Raw genomic sequence first — 26,757 nt, 5'->3', positions numbered from 1 at the left:
TGGACAACGTGCGGGGAGAGAGAGAGAGAGAACAGGAACAACTGATCATTCAGAACACTGCTTCACTCACAGACCGGCGATATGGCTCACAAGCAGCTTTTGGGCAGGTCCTTGGTGATGTCACCTGAGGTCACCGACTGTGACCCCTCCTCCAGATGCGGTCGATCCTCTGCAGTGAACCCGGCACCCAGGCAAGGGCGGACACACACCGGGTTCCCGCTGATCGTACCTTTCCACCCTGGCCGTTGTCTGGTACTTCTCACCGACTCGTGAGAAGCGTACCGCTTCCAGGATCTCGTTACCTCGGGTGGCGTGTGTCTCCTTTTTATCCCCCTGCTGGGGTATCGCCTGTCCATCACTTCAAACAGTTCAGGGTTCAAAGGGGGAGCCGCTCCAGACAGCTCTCTCTCTCCCACGTCCCTTCATTACACATCTCCAGACGCTGCTCCATTGTTCCTTATCTCTCCTTCCCCTGAGGGCAGGTGGCAGACCACTTGCTGATGTCACTGATGCTAGCCCAGGCCAGCAAACATCTTAATTTTATGTGTATTCTCGTCACACACCCTTAACAATCAAGAATTTATCAATCTCTGCCTTAAGTATACCCAGTGACTTGACCTCCACTACCCTCTGTGGCGATGAATTCCACAGATTCACCACCCACTGGCTGAAGAAATGTCTCCTCATCTCCGTTCTAAAGGGACGTCTCTTTATTCTGGGTTTGTGCTCTTGGAGCCTACACACTCTCCTATGAATAGAAATGATCAAAGATTACTGGAAAGATCAGTTAGAGTAGGACATAACTATGAGGCATCAGATTCAATGGGCTGAACGGCCTCCTATTATGAAATGTGACCATATCAAGCTGGGAGGAATGCAGAGATCATTTACGAGGATGCTGCCAGGATTCAAGGATTGGAATTGTGGAAGGAGGTTGGGCAGACAAGGGCTTTATTTCTTGGAATAAGACTGAGGGATGACCTTATAGATGTGTGTAACATAATGAAGGACATAGGCAAGGCCAGTACACTTCATTTTTTACCCAGGGAAGAGAAACGAAAAACTAGAGGGTGTGGTTTTAAGGGGAGAGGTTAAAGAGAGGACCTCAGTAACAACAGTGGTTAAATGGAATGAGCTGCCAGAGGAAATGGTTGTAACAGGTACAATAACAACATTTAAATTGATACCCTCCACCCCCATCACCAGTGGTCCCCAACCACCGGGCCACAAAGCATGTGCTACCGGGCCGCGAGGAAACGATATGATTTGGCGATATGAAACGATATGAGTCAGCTGCACCTTTCCTCATTCCCTGTCACGCCCACTGTTGGAACTTGAACGCGCGCGAGGTCATTACCCGCGCGTCATCCATGTCAGCGCGGGAAGATCAACTCCTTGAGCTTGTAAATGACGGCGGGCTGAAAAGTATGTTTGACATAACATCTCTGCCGGCATTCTGGATCAAAGTCAAGGCTGAATATCCTGAGATAGCCACAGAAGCACCGAAAACGTTGCTTCCATTTCCAACATATCTCTGCAATGAATGCAATGAAAACTAAATTGCGGAATAGACTCGACATAAGGAATCCCCTTGGAGTATCGTTGTCTCCCATCACCCCTCGATGGGACTGTCTTGTTGCGGGGAAACAAGCCCAGGGCTCCCACTGATTCAGCGATATTGGTGTGTTGCAATGATTTTATATGTTCATACAGGGAAAATATGCGCTGTGTGTTTAATATTAAATTCGTTAGATAAACCCTTTTAGCAACGAAATTGAGTGTATTAGCCACTTATAAGTGACTTAGTTGACTTATCAACTATATTCCAGTCATGATTAACACCTCCCCCCCCACCCCCACCGCCCACTGCCCCGTCGGCTGGTCCGCAAGGATATTGGTCAATATCAAACTGGTCCGCAGTGCAAAAAAGGTTGGGGACCCCTGCCCATCACCATTCCCCATTCCTATTTCCTTCTCTGTCCTTACCCCCCTACCTGCCTATCACCTCCCTCTGGTGCTTCTCCCCCTTCACTTTCTTACATGGTCTTCTCTCCTCTCCTATCAGATTCCCCCTTCTCCAGCCCTTTCTGTCTTTCACCAATCAACTTCCCAGATCTTTACTTCACCCCTTCCCCCTCTCTTAGATTCACTATCACCTACCAGCTTGTACTTCTTCCTCCCCTCCCCCCATCTTCTTACTCTTTCTGCTCCTCTTTCTTTCTGGCCTGAAACATCAATTGTTTACTCTTTTCCATAGATGCTGCCTGGCCTGCTGCGTTTCTCCAGCATTTTGTGTGTGTTGCATTTAAATGACATGGTTAAGAACAGGGATAGAAGTGGTTTAGAGGGATATGGTTAAACACTTGACTAGATCTCTTTGTATGCTAAAAGATGAATAATTTATCTCCCTATCCACCTCATGATGGATGTTGCACTCCCTCTCCTCTCCGATCAGATTCCTTCCTCTCCAACCCTTGGACCTTTCCCACCAACCTGGCTTCACCTATCACCTTCTGGTTAGCCTTTCTTCCCCTTCTCCTGGCATCTTCGCCCTTCCTTCTCGCTCCTGAAGAAGACTCTCAGCCCAAAAAGTTGACAGTTTATTCATTTCCATAAATGCTGCCTGACTTACTGAGTTCATCCAGCATTCTGGATGTGTTACTCTGGATTTCCAGCATCTGAAGACTTTCTCATGATTATGATTTCCATTTCATCTGCCTGCAATGCCCTTTATCTGTAACAGTTTTCTTTGGTCTCAATTTCAGCAACTCTTCATCTCATGTTCTTGGTATTGTTATTGTTTATTTAATTTATTATTATTATTTCTTTTTGTATTTGTAGAATTGTCTTCTGCACCCTGGTTGAGTCCCCCCGTTAGGCGGACTTTCACTGATTGTGTTATAGCTATTATTCTGTAGATTTGTTGGGTATGCTGCCAAGAAAATGAATCTCAGTGTTATATATGGTGATGTATATGTACTTCGATAATAACATTTAAATTAGAATTTTAAACTTTATAAACTCTGGTTAGGTCACACGGAATATTGTGTTCATTTCTGTTCACTGCATGACAGGAATGATGTAGAAGCTTTAATGATAGTGCAGGGGAGATTTACCAAGATGCTTCGAAGGGGGATGATTAGATTAGATTAGGTTATGAGGACACTCAGTCCTCTTTTATTGTCATTTAGTAATGCTTGCATTAAGAAATGATACAATATTCCTCCGGTGTGATATCACAGAAACACAGGACAGACCAAGACTGAAAAACTAACAAAACCACATAATTATAACATAAAGTTACAACAGTGCAACAATACCATAACTTGATGAAGAACAGGCCATGGGCACAGTAAAAAAGTTCAAAGTGTCTCGAATGTCCCACATCTCACACAGACGGGAGAAGGAAGAAAGCTCTCCCTGCCATGCCCGACCACAGTCCGACTCTGAGTTGTCCGAAAACTTCGAGCCTCTGACCAGCTCTCCGACACCGAGTACCGAGTGCCATCTCTGCCGAATGTTTCGCCAGCAGCAGGCAAAGCCGGGGATTTTGGGGCCTTCCCTCCGCAGATTCTCGATGGCACAGTAGCAGCGGCAGCAAACCGGATGAGGTGACTTGGATTGAAGTGTATCAAATAGGAGGCATATATTGAGTGGAGAGCCAGCGCCTTTTTTCTCAGGGTAGAAATGGCTCATATGAGGGGGCATAATTTTGAGGTGATTGGAGGAAAGTATAGGGGGGATGTCAGAGGCAGGTTTTTTACAGAATGGTGTGTGTTTGTGTGGAATGCCCTGCCAGGGGTGGTAGTAGAGGGAAATACATTAGGGACTTTGACAAGGCTCTTAGATAGGCACATGGATGATAGAAACTGGAGGGCGATGTGGGAGGAACTATTGGATTGATCCTGGAATAGGTTAAAATGGTGCAACATTGTGGGCCGAAGGGCCTGTACTGTTCTATGTTCTGTGTGTGTAGTCACAGTCATAGTCATACTTTATTGATCCCGGGGGAAATTGGTTTTCGTTACAGTTGCACCATAAATGATAAATAGTAATAAAACCATAAGTAGTTAAATAGTAATATGTAAATTATACCAGGAAATAAGTCCAGGACCAGCCTATTGGCTCAGAGTGTCTGACCCTCCAAGGGAGGAGTTGTAAAGTTTGATGGCCACAGGCAGGAATGACTTCCTATGACGCTCTGTGTTGCATCTCGGTGGAATGAGTCTCTGGCTGAATGTACTCCTGTGCCCACCCAGTACATTATGTAGTGGATGGGAGACATTGTCCAAGATGGCATGCAACTTGGAGAGCATCCTCTTTACAGACACCACCGTCAGAGAGTCCAGTTCCATCCCCACAACATCACTGGCCTTACGAATGAGTTTGTTGATTCTGTTGGTGTCTGCTACCCTCAGCCTGCTGCCCCAGCACACAACAGCAAACATGATCGCACTGGCCACCACAGACTCGTAGAACATCCTCAGCATCGTCCGGCAGATGTTAAAGGACCTCAGTCTCCTCAGGAAATAGAGACGGCTCTGACCCTTCTTGCAGACAGCCTCAGTGTTCTTTGACCAGTCCAGTTTATTGTCAATTCGTATCCCCAGGTATTTGTAATCCTCCACTATGTCCACACTGACCCCCTGGATGGAAACAGGGGTCACCGGTACCTTAGCTCTCCTCAGGTCTACCACCAGCTCCTGGGTCTTTTTCACATTAAGCTGCAGATAATTCTGCTCACACCATGTGACAAAGTTTCTCACCATAGCCCTGTACTCAGCCTCATCTCCCTTGCTGATGCATCCAACTATGGCACATGTGTACTCGTGTGTGGAATGGTATTTATTTATTTATCGAGATACCGTGTGGAACAGGCCCTTCCAGCCGGGCCACCCAACAACTCCCGATTTTAACCCCAGCCAAATCACGGGACAATTTATAATGACCAATTAACCTGACAACTAGTACGTCTTTGGACTGTGGGAGGAAACCGGAGCACCCGGAGGAAACCCATGCGGTCACGGGGAGAATCAGTGACAGGAATTGAACCGCGGTACGTGTTGTGCTAACCACTACGTTACCATGCCACTCTATGTATGTATGGATGGTGTGCAGAAGCAAAGCTTTTCATTGTATCTTGGCACATGTGACATTATACCAATGCCTATGGCCCAAATCCTCATTTGAAGAAGAGAAGGACTCTTCAGATCTTGGAGATTCCTCCCTTCCTCACTCAGTTGGATCTTACTGTGTAACCTGACACACATGACATCTCAGTCCTCGGGAGAAGTAATTAATCTGGCTTTCTCTTCTCCTTGTATCACAGGCTGGCTTGTTTAATGAAAAACTATTAAATATGAAAGGTCGTGAGTTGGCCTGCTGTGAAAAGCTGCTGGCTCGAGAGGAACTAATGAAATGCTAATGTATTTTTTATTAGATGGCGCTTTACTTTCATTGCAGGTAAAATGTCCATCAGCAGCAGACAGAAGCTCTTTTGTGTTGAATGGTCAATGTTTTTTCAATGAGAAAACATACTTGAGATGTTTTACTGATGGTGTTTAGGAGACAATTAGAATGGAGGTGTGTGATCTTCAAAAGATGCTTAGTTCCGAAACAGGTTAATTCTCACTGCCTTACGATGAGAGATTCGGTTTGCAGCAGCAAAGACGAAAAGTTAGCATAAATTACAAACAAATAAATCAGAAAAAAGAGGTAGTGATTGTGCACAGTGCAAAAATCAGACTGCAGATGGGAAATACCCAAATCATCTTTTGAGTAAAGAGATAAAGAGATATTAGTTTATTTGTCACATATACATCGAAACAGTGAAATGCATTTGCATTTGAGGATTGTGTTGTTGGAGGAAACCAGGGCACCCAGAGGAAAGCCAAATGGTCACGGGGAGAAAGTACAAGCTCCTTACAGACAGTGGCTGGGAATTGAAACCTGATCGAAGAACCTTGCAAATTTCTACAGATGTGCTGTGGAGGGCATTGTAATTGGCCGCATCACTGTCTGGTATTGGGGTGGGGACACTGCACAGGATCGAAATAAGCTGCAGAGAGTTGTAAACTCAGTCAGCTCCATCATGGACACTAGCCTCCATAGTATCCAGGACATCTTCAAGGAGCAACGCCTCAAAAAGGTGGCATCCGTTATTAAGGATGCCCATTAACCCGGTCATGCCTTGTTCTCATTGCTACTGTCAGGGAGGAGGTACAGAAGCCTGAAGGCACACACTCAATGATTCAGGAACAGCTTCTTCCCCTCTGTCATCTGATTTCTGAATGGACATTGAACCCATGAACACTACCTCACTACCTTTTTCATTTCTATTTTTTTGCACTACTTATTTAATTTAATATATTGACTGTAAATCACATTTTGATCATTATGCATTGCGTTGTACTGCTGCTGCAAAGACAACATATACCAGTGATGTTAAACCTGATTCTAATTCTGATGGCCAGCGCTGTAAACCGATCGAGCCAACCGCTATAATGCCACTCATCGGTGTGGGTCTGTGGGCTCCTGTACCTCATCCTCGACTGTAGTTATGAGGAGAGGGCAGGTCTAGGATGGGAAGGGTCCTCAGTGAGGGATGCCACGTTCCTGAGGCGCCGCCTGTTGAAGATGTGTTTGGTGGTGGGGATCGATGTGCCCATGGTGGAGCTGGCCAAGTCTGCAGCTTCTTCCGATTCGATGCGCTGAAGCCTCCATTACCAGTGGGTGATGCAACAAGTCAGAACCAGGCCAGACTAACAGAGCCAGTGCTGTGCTGTGGCAGATGGTGGACAGGTATCTTGCATGGAGGACCCCATCTCAACTCCACTGGTATTTTGGAGATGAGTCTTTCATGGAAGAATACAAAACTGTGCCCTATGCTGTAAAACAGACAGAAACCTATTGGATTTTTGGCCTTAATTAACCCAGTTGAGATTCTTGGTCTATAACACGGTGAGGTGAATAATTGATTTTCACATTTTGATTCCAGTTTTTCAAATCTCTCTGTAGTCTCCCCATCTTATATCTGTAATCTGCTACATCTCCTGATACAATTGGCATTTCTGCAATCTCCTAATTCAGGCCTTTTGATCGATCCCCAATTGAATCAGGCTTATTACCACTGACTCGCATGGCGTGAAATTAGTTGATCTTCTGGCAGCAGTCCCGTGCGAAAAAATAAAATCGTACTACAAATGACAAAAATTAATTGTTCCAAAGAAAAAGAAGAATGAGGTAGTGTTTCTGGTCTGTTCAGAAATCTGATGGAGGGGAAGAAGCTGTTCCTGAATCATTGTGTGTTGGTCTTCAGGCTCCCCGGCCTCCTCCCTTAGCAGTGGTGAAGAGACAGCATGTCCCAGATGGTGAGGGATCTTATGGATGGATACCACTTCCTGAGGCATCAACTTCTGAAGATGTCCTTACTGTCACGTACACTAGGGTGCAATGGGATTTCTTGTTTTTCCTAGAGCCCGCAGAAGAAATGGTATATATGGTGATAATGATTGAAACATAGAAAGCCTACAGCACAATACAGGCCCTTTGACCCACAAAGCTGTGCTGAACATGTCCTTACCTGAGAAATTACCTAGGGTTACCCATTGCCCTCTATTTTTCTAAGCGCCATGTATCTATCCAGGAGTCTCTGAAAAGACCCTATTGTATCCACCTCCACCAACATCACCGGCAGCCCATTCCACGCACTCACCACTCTCTGTGTGAAAAACTTACCCCTGACATCTCCTCTGTACCTACTTCCAAGCACCTTAAAACTGTGCCCTCTCGTGGCAGCCATTTCACCCTGGGGAAAAAGCCTCTGACTATCCACACGATCAATGCCTCTCATTATCTTGTACACCTCTATCAGGTCACCTCTCATCCTCCGTCGCTCCAAGGGAGAAAAGGCTGATTGAAGGGGAACCAGAGGGGCAGCTTCTTCACTCAGAGGGTGAGACTGTGGAACGAGCTGCCAGCAGAAGTGATGGATGTGGCTTTGATTGCAACATTTAAGAGAAGTTTGGATAATAACATGGACACATTGGGTATGGAGGGATGTGGCCCAGGTGTGGGTCGATGGGACCAGGCAGAATAACAGTTTGGCACGTTCTAGATGGGCCAATTGGCTTGTTTCTGTGCTGTAGTGCTCTGTGACTCTATTAAAAAAACATTGGATTAGTGACAAGCGTAAACCAGCAGAATGGTGTAAAGGAAGGGGAGAATTAAAAGTTGGATGATGTGGCTGCACCACTGAGAAGGAGATCGGTTCAAGGCTGCAGTAGCAGTGGGGAAGAAGCTGTTCTTGGGCCTGCTGTCTGGGTTTATAAGCCTGTAGTCGCGCTGATAGGTTACGAGTGAAAACAAGACACTGACTCGAGCAGGGTCAGGTTGAACTGTTTAAATTGGCGCGTGCTTAAGTACCCGCTCTTTGCGGGGCAGAAGCGACGTCGGCTTCCGGGCCGAGGTCTGCCCGGCACTCAGATTCCTCTCGGTTGCCGCTGGCTGCGGGCTCGCCGGCAACTGCTGGAACTGGTTCGCTTGCCATGTGGGCGAGCTGCCACAAGCTCTTGTATCCAGGAAAGGGAGTGGCTTGGGTGGCAAACGTCCTTGATACAGTTATTCTTCCTGAAGCTGCCTTCTGATTACTCCTTCGACCCATCACCCACATAGTCCTCCCACTGGGTCCCCACCCCCTCCACTGCTCCCGTCTGCTCCCCCACTTCCTCCAGTATTTGGCTCCATGCTCCACCATTCTCTCCTGTCAGACTCCGTCACCTTCAGCCCCTTGTTGCCTCCACCTATCAACTGTCACTTGCCCCTCCTCCTGTCTGGCACTCCACCTCACCCCACGATCCACCTATCACCTCCCTGTCATTCTCCCCTCCTCCATCTGCCTATCACTCCTCCCCATCCTCGGATCCACTCATTACCTCCCAGTCCCTGTCACTCACTCCATCCTCCATCTTCCTTGAGCTCCTCTTTACCTGCGGGATCCTCTCATCACCTGCCAGCTCTTGCTCAGGACCTTGCACATCTTTGGGATGTTGGCGGAAAACCGGAGCACCCAGGGGAAAATGGCGCGGTCATGGGGAGAACGTACAAACTCTTCATTGTTACGCTACTGTGCCATCCTTCTTTCTCTCCTCACAGAGGTGAAGAGGAATTTCTTTAGCCAGAGGGTGTTGAATCTCTGGTATTCTTTGCCTCAGGCAGCTGTTGAGGCCAAGTCATTGGGTACATAGATTCTCGATTAGTCAGGATATGAAGGGATACGGGGAGAAGGCAGAAGATAGGGGCTGAGAGGGAAATGGATCAGCCATGATAAAATGGTGTGTGGCACGTGGCCAAGTGGTTAGGGCGTTGGACTAGTGATCTGAAGGTTGTGGGTTCGAGCCTCGGCCGAGGCAGCGTGTGTGAGAGCAAGGCACTTAACCACACAATGCTTCAGTCTACCCAGCTGAGAAAGGGTACTGGCAAAAATGCTGGGGGTTAACCTCGCGATAGACTGACGTCCTATGGGTGGGGGGGGGGAGTCTTGTACGCTCAGTCGCTTCATGCCACGGAAATTGGCATAAGCACTGGCCTGATGGGCTACAAGGCTCGTGACAGACCATGATAAAATGGTGGAGCAGACTCGATGGGCCAAATGGCCTAATTCTACTCCTATATATAGAAAAGTACAGCACAGAACCTTATGATCTTACATTCCCCCCGTCCTTCAGAACAGTTGAAGGGTCTGAACCCCAAACGCCGACTGTACATTCACCCACTCTATCCCCCACAGATGCTGCTGGACTCCCGGAGTCCCTCCAGTGCTTTGCTATCAGACCAAATTCCAGCATCTGGTTTTGTTTGTCTCCGGCCCTTTAAGTGATTTTAAGGCACACTTGTCCAATCATGTGACTCTCTCCAGTAAGGGAGCGTGGCTAAATTGTTTGCTGGGAAAATCCAGGACTTCTGCCATCAGCAAGCTAATTGGAGGCTTAATTATTTATTGATGCATCCGTAATGGCTTTGCCAGGCGATGTGTACAGCTGTATTTGTTGTTTCGCAGTGTTTATTGAAACACTGACACAGTTGGAGCCAAGCGCAGTAATGATGTAGCGTCTTCACATGCGATGCTGCATTTAAGCTGCGGATTGTGTGCGAGGGGATTAGTGGACTTTGAAGTGTTCGGTGCTGGCACCCCGGGAGCGTAACCTGCCACCGCGGTCTCCTTGAAGGTGGTGCTGATGGCCGCGATAGTGTAGCGGAGAGAGCAGTCGCTTTACAGCAGCCAGCGGTAAGATCGGGGTTCAATTCCCGCCGCTGTCCGTAAGGAATTTGTACGCTGTCCCTGTGACTGTGTGGGTTTCCTCCGGGTGCTCCGGTTTCCTCCAAAATTCCAAGGCCACATGGCTTAAGGCTTATTGAGTTGTGGGCATGCCTATTTTCGCAAAGGAAGCATGCCAACACCTGTGGGCTGCCCCCAGCATATCCTCAACGCAAACAACGCATTTCACTGTGTATTTTGATGTACATGTGACAATTGAAGCTGATTTCTTTGGGGTAATGAATGCCAGCAATCACCGATCGGGGTTCGAGTCTCTCTGCTGTTCGTGTGGAGCTTGTACGTTCTTCCCGTGGCCGGGTCCCGGGTTTCATCTTTTCCTCCCGGTGCTTCAGTTTCATTCATCCTGCAGCCCAGAACCAGACGGGTTATGGCGAGTAGGTTGTGCACAGGCTGTGTTGACAGCGGAGGTGTGGCGAATCTTGCGGGCTGCCTCCAGCATAGTCCCCCAATGGAACAGGCCCTTCGGGCCCTTTGGGCTGCCCAGCAATCCCCCGATTTAACCCTAGCCCAACCACGGGACAATTTTCAATGACCAATTAACCTACCAACTGGTACGCCTTTGGACTGCAGCACATATAGGAAACCCATCTGGTCACAGGGAGAACGCACGAAATCCTTACAGGCAGCGGCGGGAATTGAACCCGCGTCACTGGTTCTGTAAAGCGTAACCGCTGTGCTACCGTGCTGCCACTTCTCTCTGTGGCCTGTGGCCACTGGGCTGTCTGGTTGCCTCACAATGACTGGCTGAGCAGGATGCAGGCGGGAGAGTTTTCCGGGGATGAGGAGGAAGAACCAGGCCGAACTCTCTCGCTCTTAGATCTGAATGTCAGCTCACTGGAAGGGCGCTATCTCACATTCCAGAGTTTCCCGACCTCACTTCCTTTGCATTTGGGCCTTTTAGTGGATTATTATTTATAGCCGAGGATGAAGTGGGTTGCATCATTATGTGTCTTCTGGTCATGGGAAGGATGTGGAGCTCTGGAGAGAGTTCAGGCCAGGAGACACGTCACCTGCGCATTTGTCTCAGTCACCTGCTTTATCCGGTGCTCCCCGTGTGGCCTCCTTTGACTCATTTCAATTTATCATCCCGTTCTCACTCCGACCTGTCGGTCCATGGCCACCTCTGCGATCACGATGGGGGCCACCCTCAGGATGGAACAGCAACGCCTCATATTCCATCTGGGATGCTGATGGCGTGACCATCGGTTCCTCTGATTTTTCTCCTACCTTGCCTTTCGCTCTTTTACCATTCCCCATTCTGGTTACCCTCTCCCCCCTTCCTCTTCTCACCTGATCATCACCTCCCTCTGGTGCCCCTCCTCCTTCCCTTTCTCCCAAGGTCCACTCTTCTCTCCTATCACATTCCTTCTTTGTCAGCCTTTAAACTCCCAGCTGCTTACTTTTCACCTTCCCCCCTCGCCCGGTTTCATCAATCACCTTCTCGTTTGTACTTCACCCCCTTTTCCCCACCTTCTTGTTTTGGTTTCTTTCCACGAAGGGTCTCAGACTGAAGCATTGACTGTTTGTTCCTTTCCGCAGAGGCTGCTTGTCTTGCTGAGATTTGTGTGTGCTACTAAGTTGAGTTTTATCGGGACGCTGCCTGCAGCAGAGGGTGTGAGCTACAAGGGGAGGTCGGACAAACTCAGGATTGTTTTCTCTGGAGTGCCAAGGGAAGACCTGACGGAGGCTTATAAAGTTATGAGGGGCAGAGATGGGGCAGACGGTCAGAATCTTTATCCCAGCGTAGAAGTGGTGAATACCACAGGGCATACCTCTGAGGTGAGAGATCAAAAGTGTGGGCAAGTACAGTGGTGGGCGCTGGGAATGGGCTTCTGGGTCTGGTAGTCGAGCATTCAAGAGGCACATGAATGTGCGGAGAATGGTCAGATATGTGCAGGCAGAAGTGATTAATTTAATTTGGAAATTCAGAGACATAGGGTACATAAAACAGGTCCTTCAGCCCGTCTAATCTCCAGCAGCCTGGCCTTCTTTCTCCCACCTACCGTCACCCAAACCATTACCCTCCCTATCTCTCTCATCCATGTACTTATCCAAAGTACTCTCAAATGTTATAATTGCTCGGAACACCAGGACATGCCCTCTTCTCATTGCTACCACCAGGGAGGAGGTACAGGAGCCTGAAGGCACACACTCAGTGATTCAGGAACAGCTTCTTCCCCTCTGCCATCTGATTTCTGAATGGACATTGAACCCACGAACACTACCTCAATACTTCCCCCCCTCCCCCTTTTGCACTCTTTTTATTTTAACTTTTTAAATACATATACCTACTGTAATTTACAGTTTTTATTATTATTTATTGCAATGTACTGCTGCCACAAAGCAACAAATGTCATGACATATGCCAGCGATAATAAACCTGATTCTGAATTGAGCCCACACCTACCTCTTCTGCTGGCAGCTTGTTCCACACTCACACCATCCTCTGAGTGAAGTAGTTCCCCCTTAAATGTCTTATCTTTCACCCTTAACCTGTGACCTTTCATCCTACTCTCTCCTCAAGCTGGGGGGGAAAGGCCCCATTTTACTTGTCTATAACCTCGCTTAATTTCATTTTCCTGCATCAAGTCTTCCCTGATTCTCCTCTCCTGTGAATCATCGTGTCCAGCACAGATATCGTGGGCCGCAGGGCCTCTTCCTGTGCTGCACCGCGAGACTTTCTGTTGTATCCCACTGTGGTCAGAGCACTCTGTTGACGTTTGGCAGGGATGTGAATTGGTGGTCCCCCTGATAAGAGGAAATTCAGGCTGGTCTCGTCCTCATAAAGGGTAGTCCCTGTGAGCATTCCACCCTCGCCGCTGACCACACAAACCACTGATAGACCCACCGATAAGCTCAGCAGCCTTCTTCTCAAATTCAGCTTGAAGATTAATTGTTAAACAAGGCAGTGTATCTCCAGGGCCAAGGTGTAGAACACAGTACACATACTGTAGTCACACACAGCACATAAAATTCAAAATAAATTTTATTATCAAAGTACATTAAGTACATGTCACCACATACAACCCTGCCATTCATTTTCCTGCGGGCATACCCAGCAAGTCTATAAAATAGTAACTATAACAGGATCAATGAAAGATCAGCCAGAGTGCAGAAGACAACAAACTGTGCAAATACAAATAGAAATAAATAGCAATAAATAATGAGAACATGAAATAATGAGATGGAGTCCTTAAAGTGAGATCATTGGTTGTGAGAACATCTCAATGTGTGGGCAAGTGAGTGTAGTTATCCCAGTTTGTTCAAGAGCCTGATGGTCAAAGGGTAGCAACTATTGTTGGTGGTGCGAGCCCTGAGGCTCCTGAACCTTCTACCTGATGGCAGCAGCGAGAAGAGAGCATGCTCTGGGTGGTGAGGATCTCTGATAATGGATGCTGCCTTGCTGCGATGGCGTTTCATGTAGATGCGCTCAGTGGTGGGGAGGGCTTTACTCGAGATGGACTGGGCCATGTCCACCACCTTTTTTGGGCTTTCCGTTCAGAGGCATTGGCACATATGGTTACAGTAGCACCTGCAGTCGCAAAAATATTGGCGCAAGTTCCTGAGTGGGATTGACTGAAGATTGATGGTGCATGGGATGTTGTCCTGCAGCCACTTTCTGCATGAACAGGTCACTCCCAATGGCTGTGGGAATCCCCGGCGGTCTCTGATCCTCACCACTCTGACTGGCTAGTGCTGGGAAGGCTGGTGTTCTGCAGGGTGACGAGTCACCATGGAGGATGTTTTCTGGTGGTTAACCTCTCTCTCTCTGGGAACTTCCCCTGGATTTTCTTTGGGCCCCTAGAAGAATTCCACAGTGCTATTTGTGAATCTCGAGCACAAAACACCCAACTTCTTTGGTGTGATGTGGGAACCTAGTGTCCAGAGTGTGCAGCAAACTCCCACAAACACTACGATAATGAACAGGTGACTGGTGAAAATTATTTTGATGGATTACTGTTGGATCAGGAGTCTGTACGAAGGGCTCCCGCTCCTGTTCAAAGTATAAGGTTGTGTGTGTCGTTCCCCCTATCTGAGTTGTGTATCTATCTCTCTGTGTTTGTAACTTTGTCCCTCTGTTTGTCTGCCTCTGTCCCTGTGTGTCTCTGTCTCTCCTTCCTCCTTTCAGTCTCTGTGCGTTTCTCGTCGTCTCTCTGAGAGTGTCTCTGTGTTTCTGTCTTTCTGGACGCCTGCCTGTCTCTCTCTTACTTCCTGTGTCTCTCTGCCTCGCCCTGTCTGGTCCTGGTCGTGTCCCATCCCTGTACCCGGTCACCAGTGTGGGATGTTTGAATCCAAGTGGACAGTGGTGAAGGTTTGTGTGGGTCCGGAGATGAGCGGCTGATCATTAATCCTGTGCAGTTCACCTCTCACATTGCTTCGCCGTGTGGGCTAATTAAACACAAGCGACTACCGTTGGAGCTGCAACGTCCCCATTAGCTGCCTGAACTGGCTGGCAGATGGGAACCAGCGAGGATTGTGCAGAGAGCCATTCAGCTGTGAGGGTGAGGGTCAGCGGGCACTCGCCCCTCCTCCACTGCTGTTCCGAGAACAATCCCTGCTCATGCATATTCAGACCCCTCACAATAGAGCCCTGCGTCCTTCATTTGTTCCCAGCGTGATGCTAATGTTGGCCTCCCCCCCTCCCAATCTTCGAGCCCGCTGCGTGACCCACCTGCCCACTCTCCCCGGCCCTTCACACACCAGATAGATTGTCCCCGGACCGGTTTCAGTGTGGTTACAAGGGGTTTCACCAAGATAGCTCGGCAGTGTCAGTGTGCAGCTTGCCGGGATGTCCCAAGGACTCTCTCAGGCATCAAGACCTCACTTGTTTGGTCATAGAGCACGAATCCACAGAAGCAGGTCCTTCAGTCCATCTAGTGCATGCCTGACCCGATCTTAGTCCCCTCGGCCTGCGCCTGGACCACAATTCTCCACACCCCTCCCATTCCTGTACTTGTCCAAACTTCTCTTAGATGTTACCACTTCCACTGGTGGCTCGTTCCACCCTCTGAGTGAAGAAGTTCCCCTCAGATGCCCCTCCAACACAGTGACCAGAGAGCATGTCTTGTGAGGATAGGCTGAGTGAGGCCGGGCTTTTCCCCTTTAGAGCGAAAGAGGATGAGAGTTGACTTGATAGAGGTGTCTAAGATGATAGCAAGCATCGATAGAGTGGACAGCCAGGGGCAGAAATAGCTAACACAAGGAGGGTCATAATTTTAAGGTGATTGGAGGAAAATATGGGGGTGTGATGTCAGAGGTAAGTTTTTTCACACAGAAGAGTGGTGGGTGTGTGGAACGCACTGCCAAAGGTGATGGTAGAGGCAGATATGTTAGGGGTATTTGAAAGACTCTTAGTCACGGGCTCCCAGCCTTTTTTGTGTGGACCGATACCATTAAGCAAGGGGTCTCTGAACCGCAGATTGGGAACCCCTGCTCTAAAATGATAGAAAAATGGAGGGCTAGGCAGGAGGGAAGGGTTAGATTGATCTCTCTAAAGTCAGTACAGTTCGATCTTCACTAATCCGACACCATTGGGACCTGAGGAGTGCCGGATTAGTAAAAATGCCGAATTACAGAAGATCACATTAAGCATAATCAGTGCCGGATTATCGAAGGGACCGGATTACAGGTAGTCGGACTAGTGAAGGTCGACTGTATAACATTGCGGGTCGAAGGGCCTGTGCTATCTATGTTCTATTTTTTTGGTTCTGTCACCTACATTCTCACCCACCCACACTGCGCACCTCCCCCATGATCTGATGTGTGTATCAGCGATATTGAGTCACAGAGATGCAACACAGATACTGATCCTTCAGCCCATTGACATTCATTCACGCTGGTTGTGCACTGATCCTATTTAATTCTCCACCCCCCCCCCCCCCGTTTCTACTCCTCACCTATGCTCTAAGGGCAATTTACAGGGGCCACTTGACCCGAAACCCCACACACGCCTCTGGAATGCGGGAGGAAGTTCGCCGAGTCACCGGGAGAGCACAAAAACTCCACACAGACAGCGCTGGAGTTTAGCGACACAGAGAGCCATCAGGCAGCTGTCACCCCCACCACTCTCCCTGCCCCCTCATCCTCGTTGTGTGGGCCTGGGGCTGAAGGCTGTTGCCTGGACTGGAGGGCAGGAGTTCTCAGGAGAGGCCGGATAGACTGGGACTGTTTTTCCCATGTCATTGCTGATTAGACGGACTCTGAAAACCTGTGCTCGTCCGTCAATCATACTTTCTTTATTCTTAAGCTAAGATTAGCTTCATTAGTCAAGTGCGCTTTGGAACAGCGGAAGGTGTCGTCTGCGCCATTGACCAGCACAGTCCAAGGATGGGCTGGGGGCAGCCCACAAGTGTTGCCGTACTTCTGGCGTCAAAGTACAAAGTAAATTTTATTATCAGAGTGCACATACGTCACCACGTACAACCCTAGGATTTTTCCTTCTGTCGGCCTACTCAGCAAATCTATAGAATCTGTAAACAGGATCAGTGAAAGATCAACCAGAGTGCAGAAGATAACGAACCGTGCAAATATACGTAGCAATTAATAACGAGAACATGAAATTACAAGATAAAGTGTCCTTAAAGTGAGATCGGTGGTTGTGGAAACTTCTAAATGGATGAGTCTCTCGTTCGAGAATTGAGGGATAGTAGGTGGTGCGAGCTCCTGTACCTCCTACCCGATGGCAGCGGTGAGAAGAGAGCGTGGCCTGGCTGGTGAGGACCTTGGATGGTGGATGCTGCTTTTCTATGGCAACTCTTCGTGTAGATGTGCTGAATGGTTGGCAGGGCTTTGCCTGTGATGTACTGGGCCTTTTGTAGGATTTTCCCATACCAGGCAGTCAATACACTTTTCACTACCCATCTATTGAAGCTTGTTGAAGTTTATGATGTCATGCCAAGCCCCCACAGACTCCCAAGGAAGGGTTATTATTGCAATGTTGTGCTTTCTTTGCAATTACATTCATTTGATGGGTCCATGTTCGCAAATTACAAGACCCAACCTATTTTTTATTTACCAAACTATAAAACTTGATCTACACAAAAAATACACAAAGCATAAACATCAAGTGTTTACAAAACAGTGAACGAATTCAAATTAAAATAAGATTATTACCGTCTATATAACGGTCAATTCCGTGGGGGCCCCACTGTACCTATTGTGACTGCATGCCCCAAGGACGCCCGGGCACGAGCGTATTCCTGGAAGAGGGGCAGGCAGTTGGCCCTGGCAGAGCTCTTGACTGTCTGCCACCTGGACCCATGAATGGACATCTTGGCCAGGCCCAGGAGCAAGCTCAGGAGTAGATCCTGTGAGTGAGCCCCCCCCGCCCCCCCCCCAGTCCTTTACTCTGGATCACCTGGGGGAAACCAGTGAGGTCATGGGGAGGATGTTTGAACTCCTTACAGGCAGGGGCAGGAATTGAACCTCAACCTTACAGCTGGCGCTGTAGAACGTTACACAAAGTGTGCCGCCCCTTGTTCTCCCTGAGCACGAGGAGAGCAGCCTGCCCCTGCTCGAAAGTTTGAACAAAGAAATGACATTTCTATACAGGTATTGACTGGCTAGTTGGATATAGATGCTGATCTATCGGTAACCCTGTGCATGTTCACATCCTATATTGGCATAATCAATCAGTAACCACACTTTGATAATACCGGTATTAATAACTAATAGTGGGCTCTTGGCCAAGTGGTTAAGGCATTCGACTAGCGATCTGAAGGTCGTGAGTTCGAGCCCCAGCCGAGGCGGCGTGTTGTATCCTTGAGCAAGGCACTTAATCATACATTGCTCTGTGATGACACTGGTGCCAAGCTGTATCGGCCTTAGTGCCCTTCCCTTGGACAACATCGGTGGCGTGGAGAGGGGAGACTTGCAGCATGGGCAACTGCCAGTCTTCCATACAATCTTGCCCAGGCCTGCGCCCTGGAGAGTGAAGACTTCCTAGGCGCAGATCTATGGTCTCGCAAGACTAATGGATGCCTTTAAATTAAATAACCAATAGAATCTGTGTGCTAGAGGCCAATGATGGACATGAGATTCTGCAGATGCTGGAAATTTTGAGCAACACACACAAAATGCTGGAGAAACTCAGCAGATCAGGCAGCATCTGTGGAGAGGAATAAATAGTCGACGTATCAAGCCAAAACTCTTCAGGACCAATAATACCTCAGAATTTGTAAAATAACTGACCAATAGTAAAGGTTGTCCTAGAATCCTTGGTTTGCATTCTTCTGTTGTTGTGGTATGCTAACTGGCTCTGGTCCCCTGCTCTGCAAAGTGGAGCTATGCTCCAAAGAACCTCTCTTGCCTGGGTTGACTGCACGTCGTCTGTAAACTACTCCTGCCTCCATATATTCGTAACCCTTGCCTTGCCATACTTTCCACACCGGGAGCGAAGGCGGGTATGCAGTGAGGATTGAATGCAGGTCTCTGGTGCTGCGAGACAGCGGTTTTATGTGATGTGCCACTGTGACACCATAGGAGGGGCATGAGGGTTCTCCTCTTACCCCTTCTCACCTGCCTCTGGTGCCCACCCCTCCTCCTTCCCTTTCTCCCATGCTCCATTCTCCTCTCCTACCACAGTTCTTCAGCCTTTCCCCTTCCACCTATCCTTCCCCTTCCCTACCGGCCCCCTCACCTATCACCTGTCAGCTTGCACTCTTTCTCTTCAGCCCGACTCCTTATTCTCACTTCTTCCCTGGTCCTTTCCATTCCCCATGACGAGTCTTGGCCCGAAACATCGACTCCTTATTCTCCGGCATAGATGCTGTCTGACTTTGCTGCGTCCCTCTGGCATGTGTGTGTGTGTGTGTTAGCTTAGGTGCCCGTGCGTGTGTATGTTGTTCCACGGGGAGGCTGCACCAGTGGGTCGCCGAGCTCCTGGCTTGTCCACTGGGTGGTCTGCTTGCCTTGACACTTGGTGTGAGCTTCGCCATCTGCTCAGAAGGAGCAGCCCCACAGTGCGAACACACAACACAGCATGGAGAACCATGTCAGCCACTCATCAGTATGCATAAATCCACTAATTAACATCGAATCCTTGTTACCGCTGCTCCGAATATATTCCCCTGTTCCCTGAAGTAGCTTTTTTTTGAAACTTAAAAAGCTTTTGTATGTTAGCGTGTTTCTCCATCGAGGGACGGGGGCATGTAGGTCAGGAAGATCCCAAGCCAGGGCCTGATTGGTTCATCATCGATGCTAATGGTTAAAGGGAGAACCCATTGCCAGAATTAAAACGCGCGCGTACACACACACACACACACAGTCTCTCCCTGTCACTGTCTGTGCTTGTTTCTATCTCTCTGTCACACACACACACACACACACACACCCACACACACAGACAGTCTCTCCCTGTCACTGTCTGTGCTTGTCTCTATCTCTGTCACACACACACACACACACACACACCCACACACACACACACACACACACACACACTCTCTCTCTCACAGACACACAAACACCTCTGCAGGGTCGGGGGTAGTCTGCCATTGTGTGGGATTGTTTCGGTGATTTGAACGTAAATGTGAGAGCACGCTGCCGGCTTCCTACAGCACAGAGACAAGGTCTGATCTGGTTGAGGGCTTTAGAGCCGTGGAGGATATTTGTTAGGGAGCGTCTTAGGATGGTGGGAAAAGAAATCAAAGCTAGACACGGTGGGTGGAATGAAACAAGGAAACAAAAGTGTAAATCAGTCGTCTGGGTCTGTGTCTGGGGGTAGGGTGTGTGTGTATCTCTGTGTCTGCATGTGAGGGATATCTTCCTCCTTCTTCCCACTGGCCTGCCCTCCATTCCCCTACCCCCAGTCCTCCCCTCCATTCCCCTACCCCCTAACCTCCCCTCCCATTCCCCTATCCCTTGGGCTCTGCTCCATTCCCCTACCCCCCCCCCCGGCCTCCCCTCCCATTCCCCTTTCACTTGGGCTTCCCTCCCATTCCCCTACACCCCCGGCTTCCCCTCCATTCCCCTACCCCCGGCCTCCCCTCCCATTCCCCTTCCTCTCAGCCTCCCCTCCATTCCCCTTCCCCTCAGCCTCCCCTCCTATTCCCCTTGCCTTCTGCCTCCCCTCCATTCCCCTACATCCCCGGCCTCCCCTCCATTCCCCTACCCCCTGGCCTCCCCTCCAATCCCCTTCCCCCTCGGGGTTCCCTCCCACTCCCCTACCCCTTGGACTCCCCTCCATTCCCCTACCCCCTGGCCTTCCCTCCCATTCCCTTTCCCCTCAGCCTCCCCTCCATTCCCTTTCCCCTCAGCCTCCCCTCCATTCCCCTTGCCTTCTGCCTCCCCTCCCATTCTCCTTCCTCTTGGCCTCTCCTCCCATTCTCCTTCTTGATTAGTAAGGGTGTCAAAAGTTACTGGGAGAAGGCAGGAGAATGAGGTTGAGAAGGATAGTAAATCTGCCATGATCGAATGGTGGAGCAGCCTTGATGGGCCGAGTGTCTGCTGCTATCTCTATACTCTTATAGAATAGAATCATTAACCTTGTGAGCCCTTCAGACGATCACCTTGTTAACTACCTACCCTGTGCTGAATACCCTCACCCGTTAAAGGCCTCAATACATGGAGTTCACAAAGAATTTCCTTCCTTCCGTCTTCTGCGGCTCGCACTCCACTTTTACGGGTAGAACTGGGAACTTGAAAGGAACAGTTTCATTGGTCGTGGTCTGGGCCGAATCCCAGGGTACATAAAAATAGCCAGGGTAGAGTTTGTTTAAATAATTCAGTCAGCCTCTGATTACAGAATCCCACGGGCCACAACTCAATCGAGAGGCTGCAATTTCAGCGTTGGCGCTTTCAATTATGAAGAGGGTTCTATCAATGAGACTGAAAGCTCTTTAGTGCGGTGCTGGTGGTTGGTCACCATTGGAAAGTGTCCTGGATGTTAAAAAGGACGGGGATTGCCTCAGCCCTGGCAGGCCTCCCTCTCCTGAGAAGTAGGCCCCATCTCCACACTCCACTGGTGCTCCTCCTGTTGTTACTGGGGAGTGGGGTGGAAATCATAGACCCAAGCACAGAAACTTCATGGCCCAGACACTTGCTGCACTCAGTAAAATGATGGCTGTTGCCAGCGTACTGGCAGTCAGGTACAGGCCCGGGTATTGCTGGCCACACTCAGGAAGCAAAGCAAACCAGTGTTCAGCCCCACTACTTTGTGCCAGCCAAGAGCCCCCACCTGAGCCCATCCGATCGGAACCATCTCTCTGTCTGGGCAGGAGTCTTGGGTCGCACGCCACCAGGTTCATGAACAGTTACTGCTCTGTGACCTTCAGGCTCCTGGACCGATTTCACTCGCCTGAGCACTGAACCGACTCTACAGCCTGTGGACTTGCTTTTGGGGTCTCTGTAGCTCATGTTCTCAACGTCATTTGTTTACTTTTATTTACTATTTGCACGACTTGTCCTCCTTTGCACATTGGATGCTTGTTGGTCTTTGTTTTCTTTCATAGATTCAATTGTACGTCTTTGTTTTCCTGTGGGCACCTACAAGAAAATGGATCTCGAGACTGTATATGGTATACGTACTTTGATAATAAATTTACTCTGCACTTTGAAGTAAAAGAGTAAGGTAAAAGTTGAAAGGAAAGTGTTCATAGTTATTCACCACAGAAACAGGTCCTTCGGCCTAGCTGGATGACCTGTCTAAATTAGATACATTCATCAGCGTTTACTTCCTTTTCCTCTGAACCTTCAAAGTTCAGAGTAAATTTATTATCAAAGTGCCTATGTGTCACCATATACTACCCTGAGATTCATTTTCTTACAGGCAATCACAGTAAATACAAGAAATGCAATAGAATCAATGAAAGATTGCATCCAACAGGACCAGCAGCAACCAATGTGCAAAAAAACCCCAACAAACTGCAAATGCAAATGGAAAGAGAAAAAATGAATAATAATAAAGGAATAATAAATATCAAGAACATGAAATGAAGAGTTGTTGAAAGTGAGTCCAGTTCGGTGATGGGGTGAGTGAATAGTCACAGTCATAGTCATACTTTATTGATCCCGGGGGAAATTGGTTTTCGTTACAGTTGCACCATAAATAATTAAATAGTAATAAAACCATAAGTAGTTAAATAGTAATATGTAAATTATACCAGGACATAAGTCCAGGACCAGCCTATTGGCTCAGGGTGTCTGACCCTCCAAGGGAGGAGTTGTAAAGTTTGATGGCCACAGGCAGGAATGACTTCCTATGATGCTCTGTGCTGCATCTCGGAGAAATGAGTCTCTGGCTGAATGTACTCCTGTGCCCACCCAGTCCATTATGTAGTGGATGGGAGACATTGTCCAAGATGGCATGCAACTTGGACAGCATCCTCTTTTCAGACACCACCGTGAGAGAGTCCAGTTCCATCCCCACAACATCACTGGCCTTACGAATGAGTTTGTTGATTCTGTTGGTGTCTGCTACCCTCAGCCTGCTGCCCCAGCACACAACAGCAAACGTGATCGCACTGGCCACCACAGACTCGTAGAACATCCTCAGCATCGTCCGGCAGATGTTAAAGGACCTCAGTCTCCTCAGGAAATAGAGACGGTTCTAACCCTTCTCGCAGACAGCCTCAGTGTTCTTTGACCAGTCCAATTTATTGTCAATTCGTATCCCTGGGTATTTGTAATCCTCCACCATGTCCACACTGACCACCTGGATGGAAACAGGGGTCACCGGTACCTTAGCTCTCCTCAGGTCTACCACCAGCTCCTGGGTCTTTTTCACATTAAGCTGCAGATAATTCTGCTCACACCATGTGACAAAGTTTCCTACCGTAGCCCTGTACCCAACCTCTTCTCTCTTGCCGATGCATCCAACTATGGCAGAGTCATTAGAAAACTTCTGAAGATGTCAAGACTCTGTGCAGTAGTTGAAGTTATCCACATCGGTTTAGGAGCCTGACATTTGAGGGGTAATAACTTCCTGAACCTGGTGATGTGGGACCTGATGGTTGAGGGGTAATAACCAGAGAGGATAACTTCAGTTGCTCTATCATTGAAATGTTCTCACAACCTTTGGACTCGCTTTCAAGCACACTTCATCTCATGTTCTCCACATTTATTGTTTATTTATTTATTATTATTATTTCCCTTTTTTTTGTGTTTGCACAGTTTCTTGTCTTTTGCACACTGGTTGAACACCCAAGTTGGTGTGATCTTCCATTGATTCTATTAGGGTTATTATTCTATTATGGGTTTTTTGAGTATGCCCGCAAGAAAATGGATCTCAGGGTTGCATACGGTGACATATATGTACATTGAACATCGCTGTAAATCTTCACTGCACTCTTTCCAGTTTAGTTGTAACAGTGTGGATAGTCACGGTATTATAGTGGTTAACACAACGCTTTTACAGCACCAGCGATGCAGGTTCAATTCCACCGCTGCTGTCTGTAAGGAGTTCGTACTGTGACCATGTGAGTTTCCTTCCGTGTGGTTAGCAGATAAGTTGATCACAAGGGTGTAACTGGGTGGTGCGGGCTCGTTGGGCCAGGAGGGCCTGTGACCGTGCTGTACCTCGAAATAAGTAACTTCCCCATAGCAGGGCGACTGAAATGGAACTCCATACTCCTTACGTGGCCTCACCAGCATCCTGTAGAACTACACCACCACCTCCCAAATTTTATAGTCAAATGTCCTGACTGAGGAAGGCAAGTGTAACAAAAAATCCTGTCTACCTGTGACTCTACTTTCTGGGAGCCATGTATTTGTACGGCAGAGGTTCTGCAACACCACCTCTCTGCTACCCATTACAGTGCTGGCTTTTAAGACAGCAATGAAGGTCCTCCATCTCTGGCACTGTTCACGGCTTCCTTCATTCTGTCAGTAGTTTCCTTTGTCAGTCGTGCAAGTTCCCCGTGGAGTCTCAGGAATGTCATCGTTCTGGGTGAGACTTGGGAATACCGTTGCACTCATTGCTAGAAGGATTCTTCATTGCTGTTTCTGTGACAGTTTTGTTCGACCAGTCGAGTTGTTAGCCCTGACCTGAACCCCCGAACCTGGAGGACCGGTGGGCCACTCTTAGTCTGGCCTCTACCCTTTGACCTGTTTGGTATGGGTGATCCTACCATTTTGCCCGACGCCGGCCCCCTAGGCCTGAGTCTACGTAGTAGTAGTAGTAGTAGACCCTACCAAGAGCCAAAGCGTACAGTCAACATAGCTCTCCAGGTCATTCAGGCACATAAGCTTCCAAGCTCTACGATGAGGTTGCAGTCCTCTTGGAGGACCCCCAGAGGCTTGCAATTAAAGTAAGTACTCGCTATGGGGCGACCTTGGTGCGGCTGGGTGAGCCGTGTTTGAAGCTCATCGCCGAGTCCTTGGCAAGGCCAGGGTCACTCACCTTTCAAACTGCTGTCACGCTCTGTACATACAGTAAGATCCCAGGGTCCCAGTCCAGGTGGGGTGGTCTGACAGAGTTTGGAGCTTGATTTGGTCGGGCGATGAGGGTGGTGGTCCTGTATTGACCGTTCTGTTCTTTCGCCCCCTCAGCCCTTGCAGATTGACGACGACTTCTGCGGACAAGACTTCAACCAGCCGCTGGGTGGGACAACTCTGGTGGAGGGCATCCCGCTCCTCGTCGACGGAGAGGATGGCATGACGTCCATTGCTGCCTACGACTACAGGGGCCACTCCGTGGCCTTCTTTGGGACCAGGAGCGGGAAGATCAAAAAGGTAAGGCCCTCGGTGATTTAAAGCCTCAAAGCGTAGATTTGTGTCTCTGCTTTACGTCTGGATTTTCAGTTGTGACGGTCCTGGCACAGGCTGGAACAGGTGTACACGCACTCCCCCTCACGAGGGAGTGTGTACGAGGGAGTTCCATAGTTTGTGGTTCAGCTGACCGCAGAAGGAAATGGACATCCGAACGATCTTGGAGAGACTGCAGAAGGTGGGGTCTGGGGCCACAGGCAGTCCACTGGGGGAGACCAGCAGGTCGAGCAGGAAGGAGAAAGGAACTGTTGACGTTTCAGATCCAAGCCCTGCATCAGGACTTGTCTCCTTGTACTTAGACTCAACTCTGTCTGCCCTTGTCCAGATTCACCTTAAACATTTAACCTTTCACCCTTAACCATTGACCTCTAGTTGTAGTCCCAACCAACCTCAGTGGAAAAAGCCTGCTTGCATTTACCCTATCTATACCCCTCATAATTTGTATACCTCTGTCAAAGCTCTGCTCAATCTTCTATGTTCTAGTGGATAAAGTCCTAACATACTCAGGGGAAAAAGGATCAGCGGAAAGGACTCGGTAGGTCAAATGGCCTAATTCTGCTCCTGTGTCTTATAGTCTTATGGTCTATTCAACCTTTCCATATAACAGGTCCCTAAGTCCTGGCAACATACGTGTAAATTTTCTCTGCACTCTTTCAATCTTATTTACATCTTTTCTGTAGACAGGTGACCAAAACTGCACAGAATCCTCCAAATTAGGCTTCAACAACATTTTATACAACTTCAATATAACATCCCATCTTTGACTTATGTAGGCCAGTGCGCCAGAAGTTTTCTTTCTAACCCTGTCTGCTGTGATGTCACCCCTTCTCTTCTTCTCCTCTGCCTCATGCCCAGCCCATCCTTTCCTTTCTTTCACGGCCTTCTCTCGTCCCCTGTTGTATTCCTTGTTTGTCAGCCCTTAACTGCTTCTGCCCATCACTGCCCATCTTCTCACGTCACCCGCTCTCCCCCACCCACCCACCTGGGCTCACCTGTCACCTGCCATCTCGTACACCTCCCCCTCCCACCACTTCCTTGTTCTGCCGCCTTCCCCTTTCCTTTCCAGTCCTGATAAAGGGTCTCAGCCTGAGACATTGGCGGTTTATTCCCCTCCATAGATGCCGCTTGACCTGCTGAGTTAAAACAGCATCACCAGTGGGATTTTTATTTTTAGATGAATGAAGGAGACTCCAATTTTTTTTGTTGCTGGGTTATTATACCCTGGGAATAAGTTGTTGGAGATTTTGGAATCAAACGGAGCTGGTAACCACAATGCTGCAGAATTCCAAAAGCCTGAAATCTGGATACAGTGGACTTGATCCATCGACTTGGGACCTGGGATTTCTCTGGGTCTGAGGGCCGCACAGCAGCACAGCATATAAAGTGGCTGCCGCGACCCGGGTTCAGTCCCGACTTGGGAGCTGTCTGTGTGGAGTTTGCACGTTCTGCCCTGAGACCGCGTGGGTTTTCTCCCGCGCCTAAAGAGGCGCGGCTTCATAGTTTAATTGTAAATTGCCCCTGGTGTGTAGTATCTAAAGCGGGGGGAGCTGGTGGGAAAGGAGAGAATAAAGCGAGTTAGGTTGGGGTTAGTGTGAAAGTGGGTGTTTGTTGGATAGCACAGGCCGGTGGGCCGAAAGGTCTTTTTCTGAATTGTCCCTCTTCAGCTCTCCGATCGTTAACTAAAATTCCTGGATTTCGGCCAACTGCGGAGAATA

The 26,757-nt window shown here is 48.7% G+C and overlaps 1 protein-coding gene across 4 annotated transcripts in view; it reads left to right on the top strand.

Moving 5' to 3' along the window:
- Positions 1 to 26,757, top strand: part of LOC134356953 (plexin-A1-like) — a 462,148-nt gene that overhangs the window by 87,213 nt on the left and 348,178 nt on the right. For all 4 annotated transcript variants that reach the window (XM_063068230.1, XM_063068229.1, XM_063068231.1 and 1 more), the window contains exon 3: positions 24,824 to 25,006. In XM_063068230.1, the coding sequence (XP_062924300.1) occupies positions 24,824 to 25,006 (183 nt within the window). The remainder of the gene's footprint in view (positions 1 to 24,823; positions 25,007 to 26,757) is intronic.

Source organism: Mobula hypostoma, chromosome 15, assembly GCF_963921235.1.
Source record: "Mobula hypostoma chromosome 15, sMobHyp1.1, whole genome shotgun sequence".
Lineage (NCBI taxonomy): Eukaryota > Metazoa > Chordata > Chondrichthyes > Myliobatiformes > Myliobatidae > Mobula > Mobula hypostoma.
This window is presented reverse-complemented; position numbering and strand designations above follow the sequence as displayed.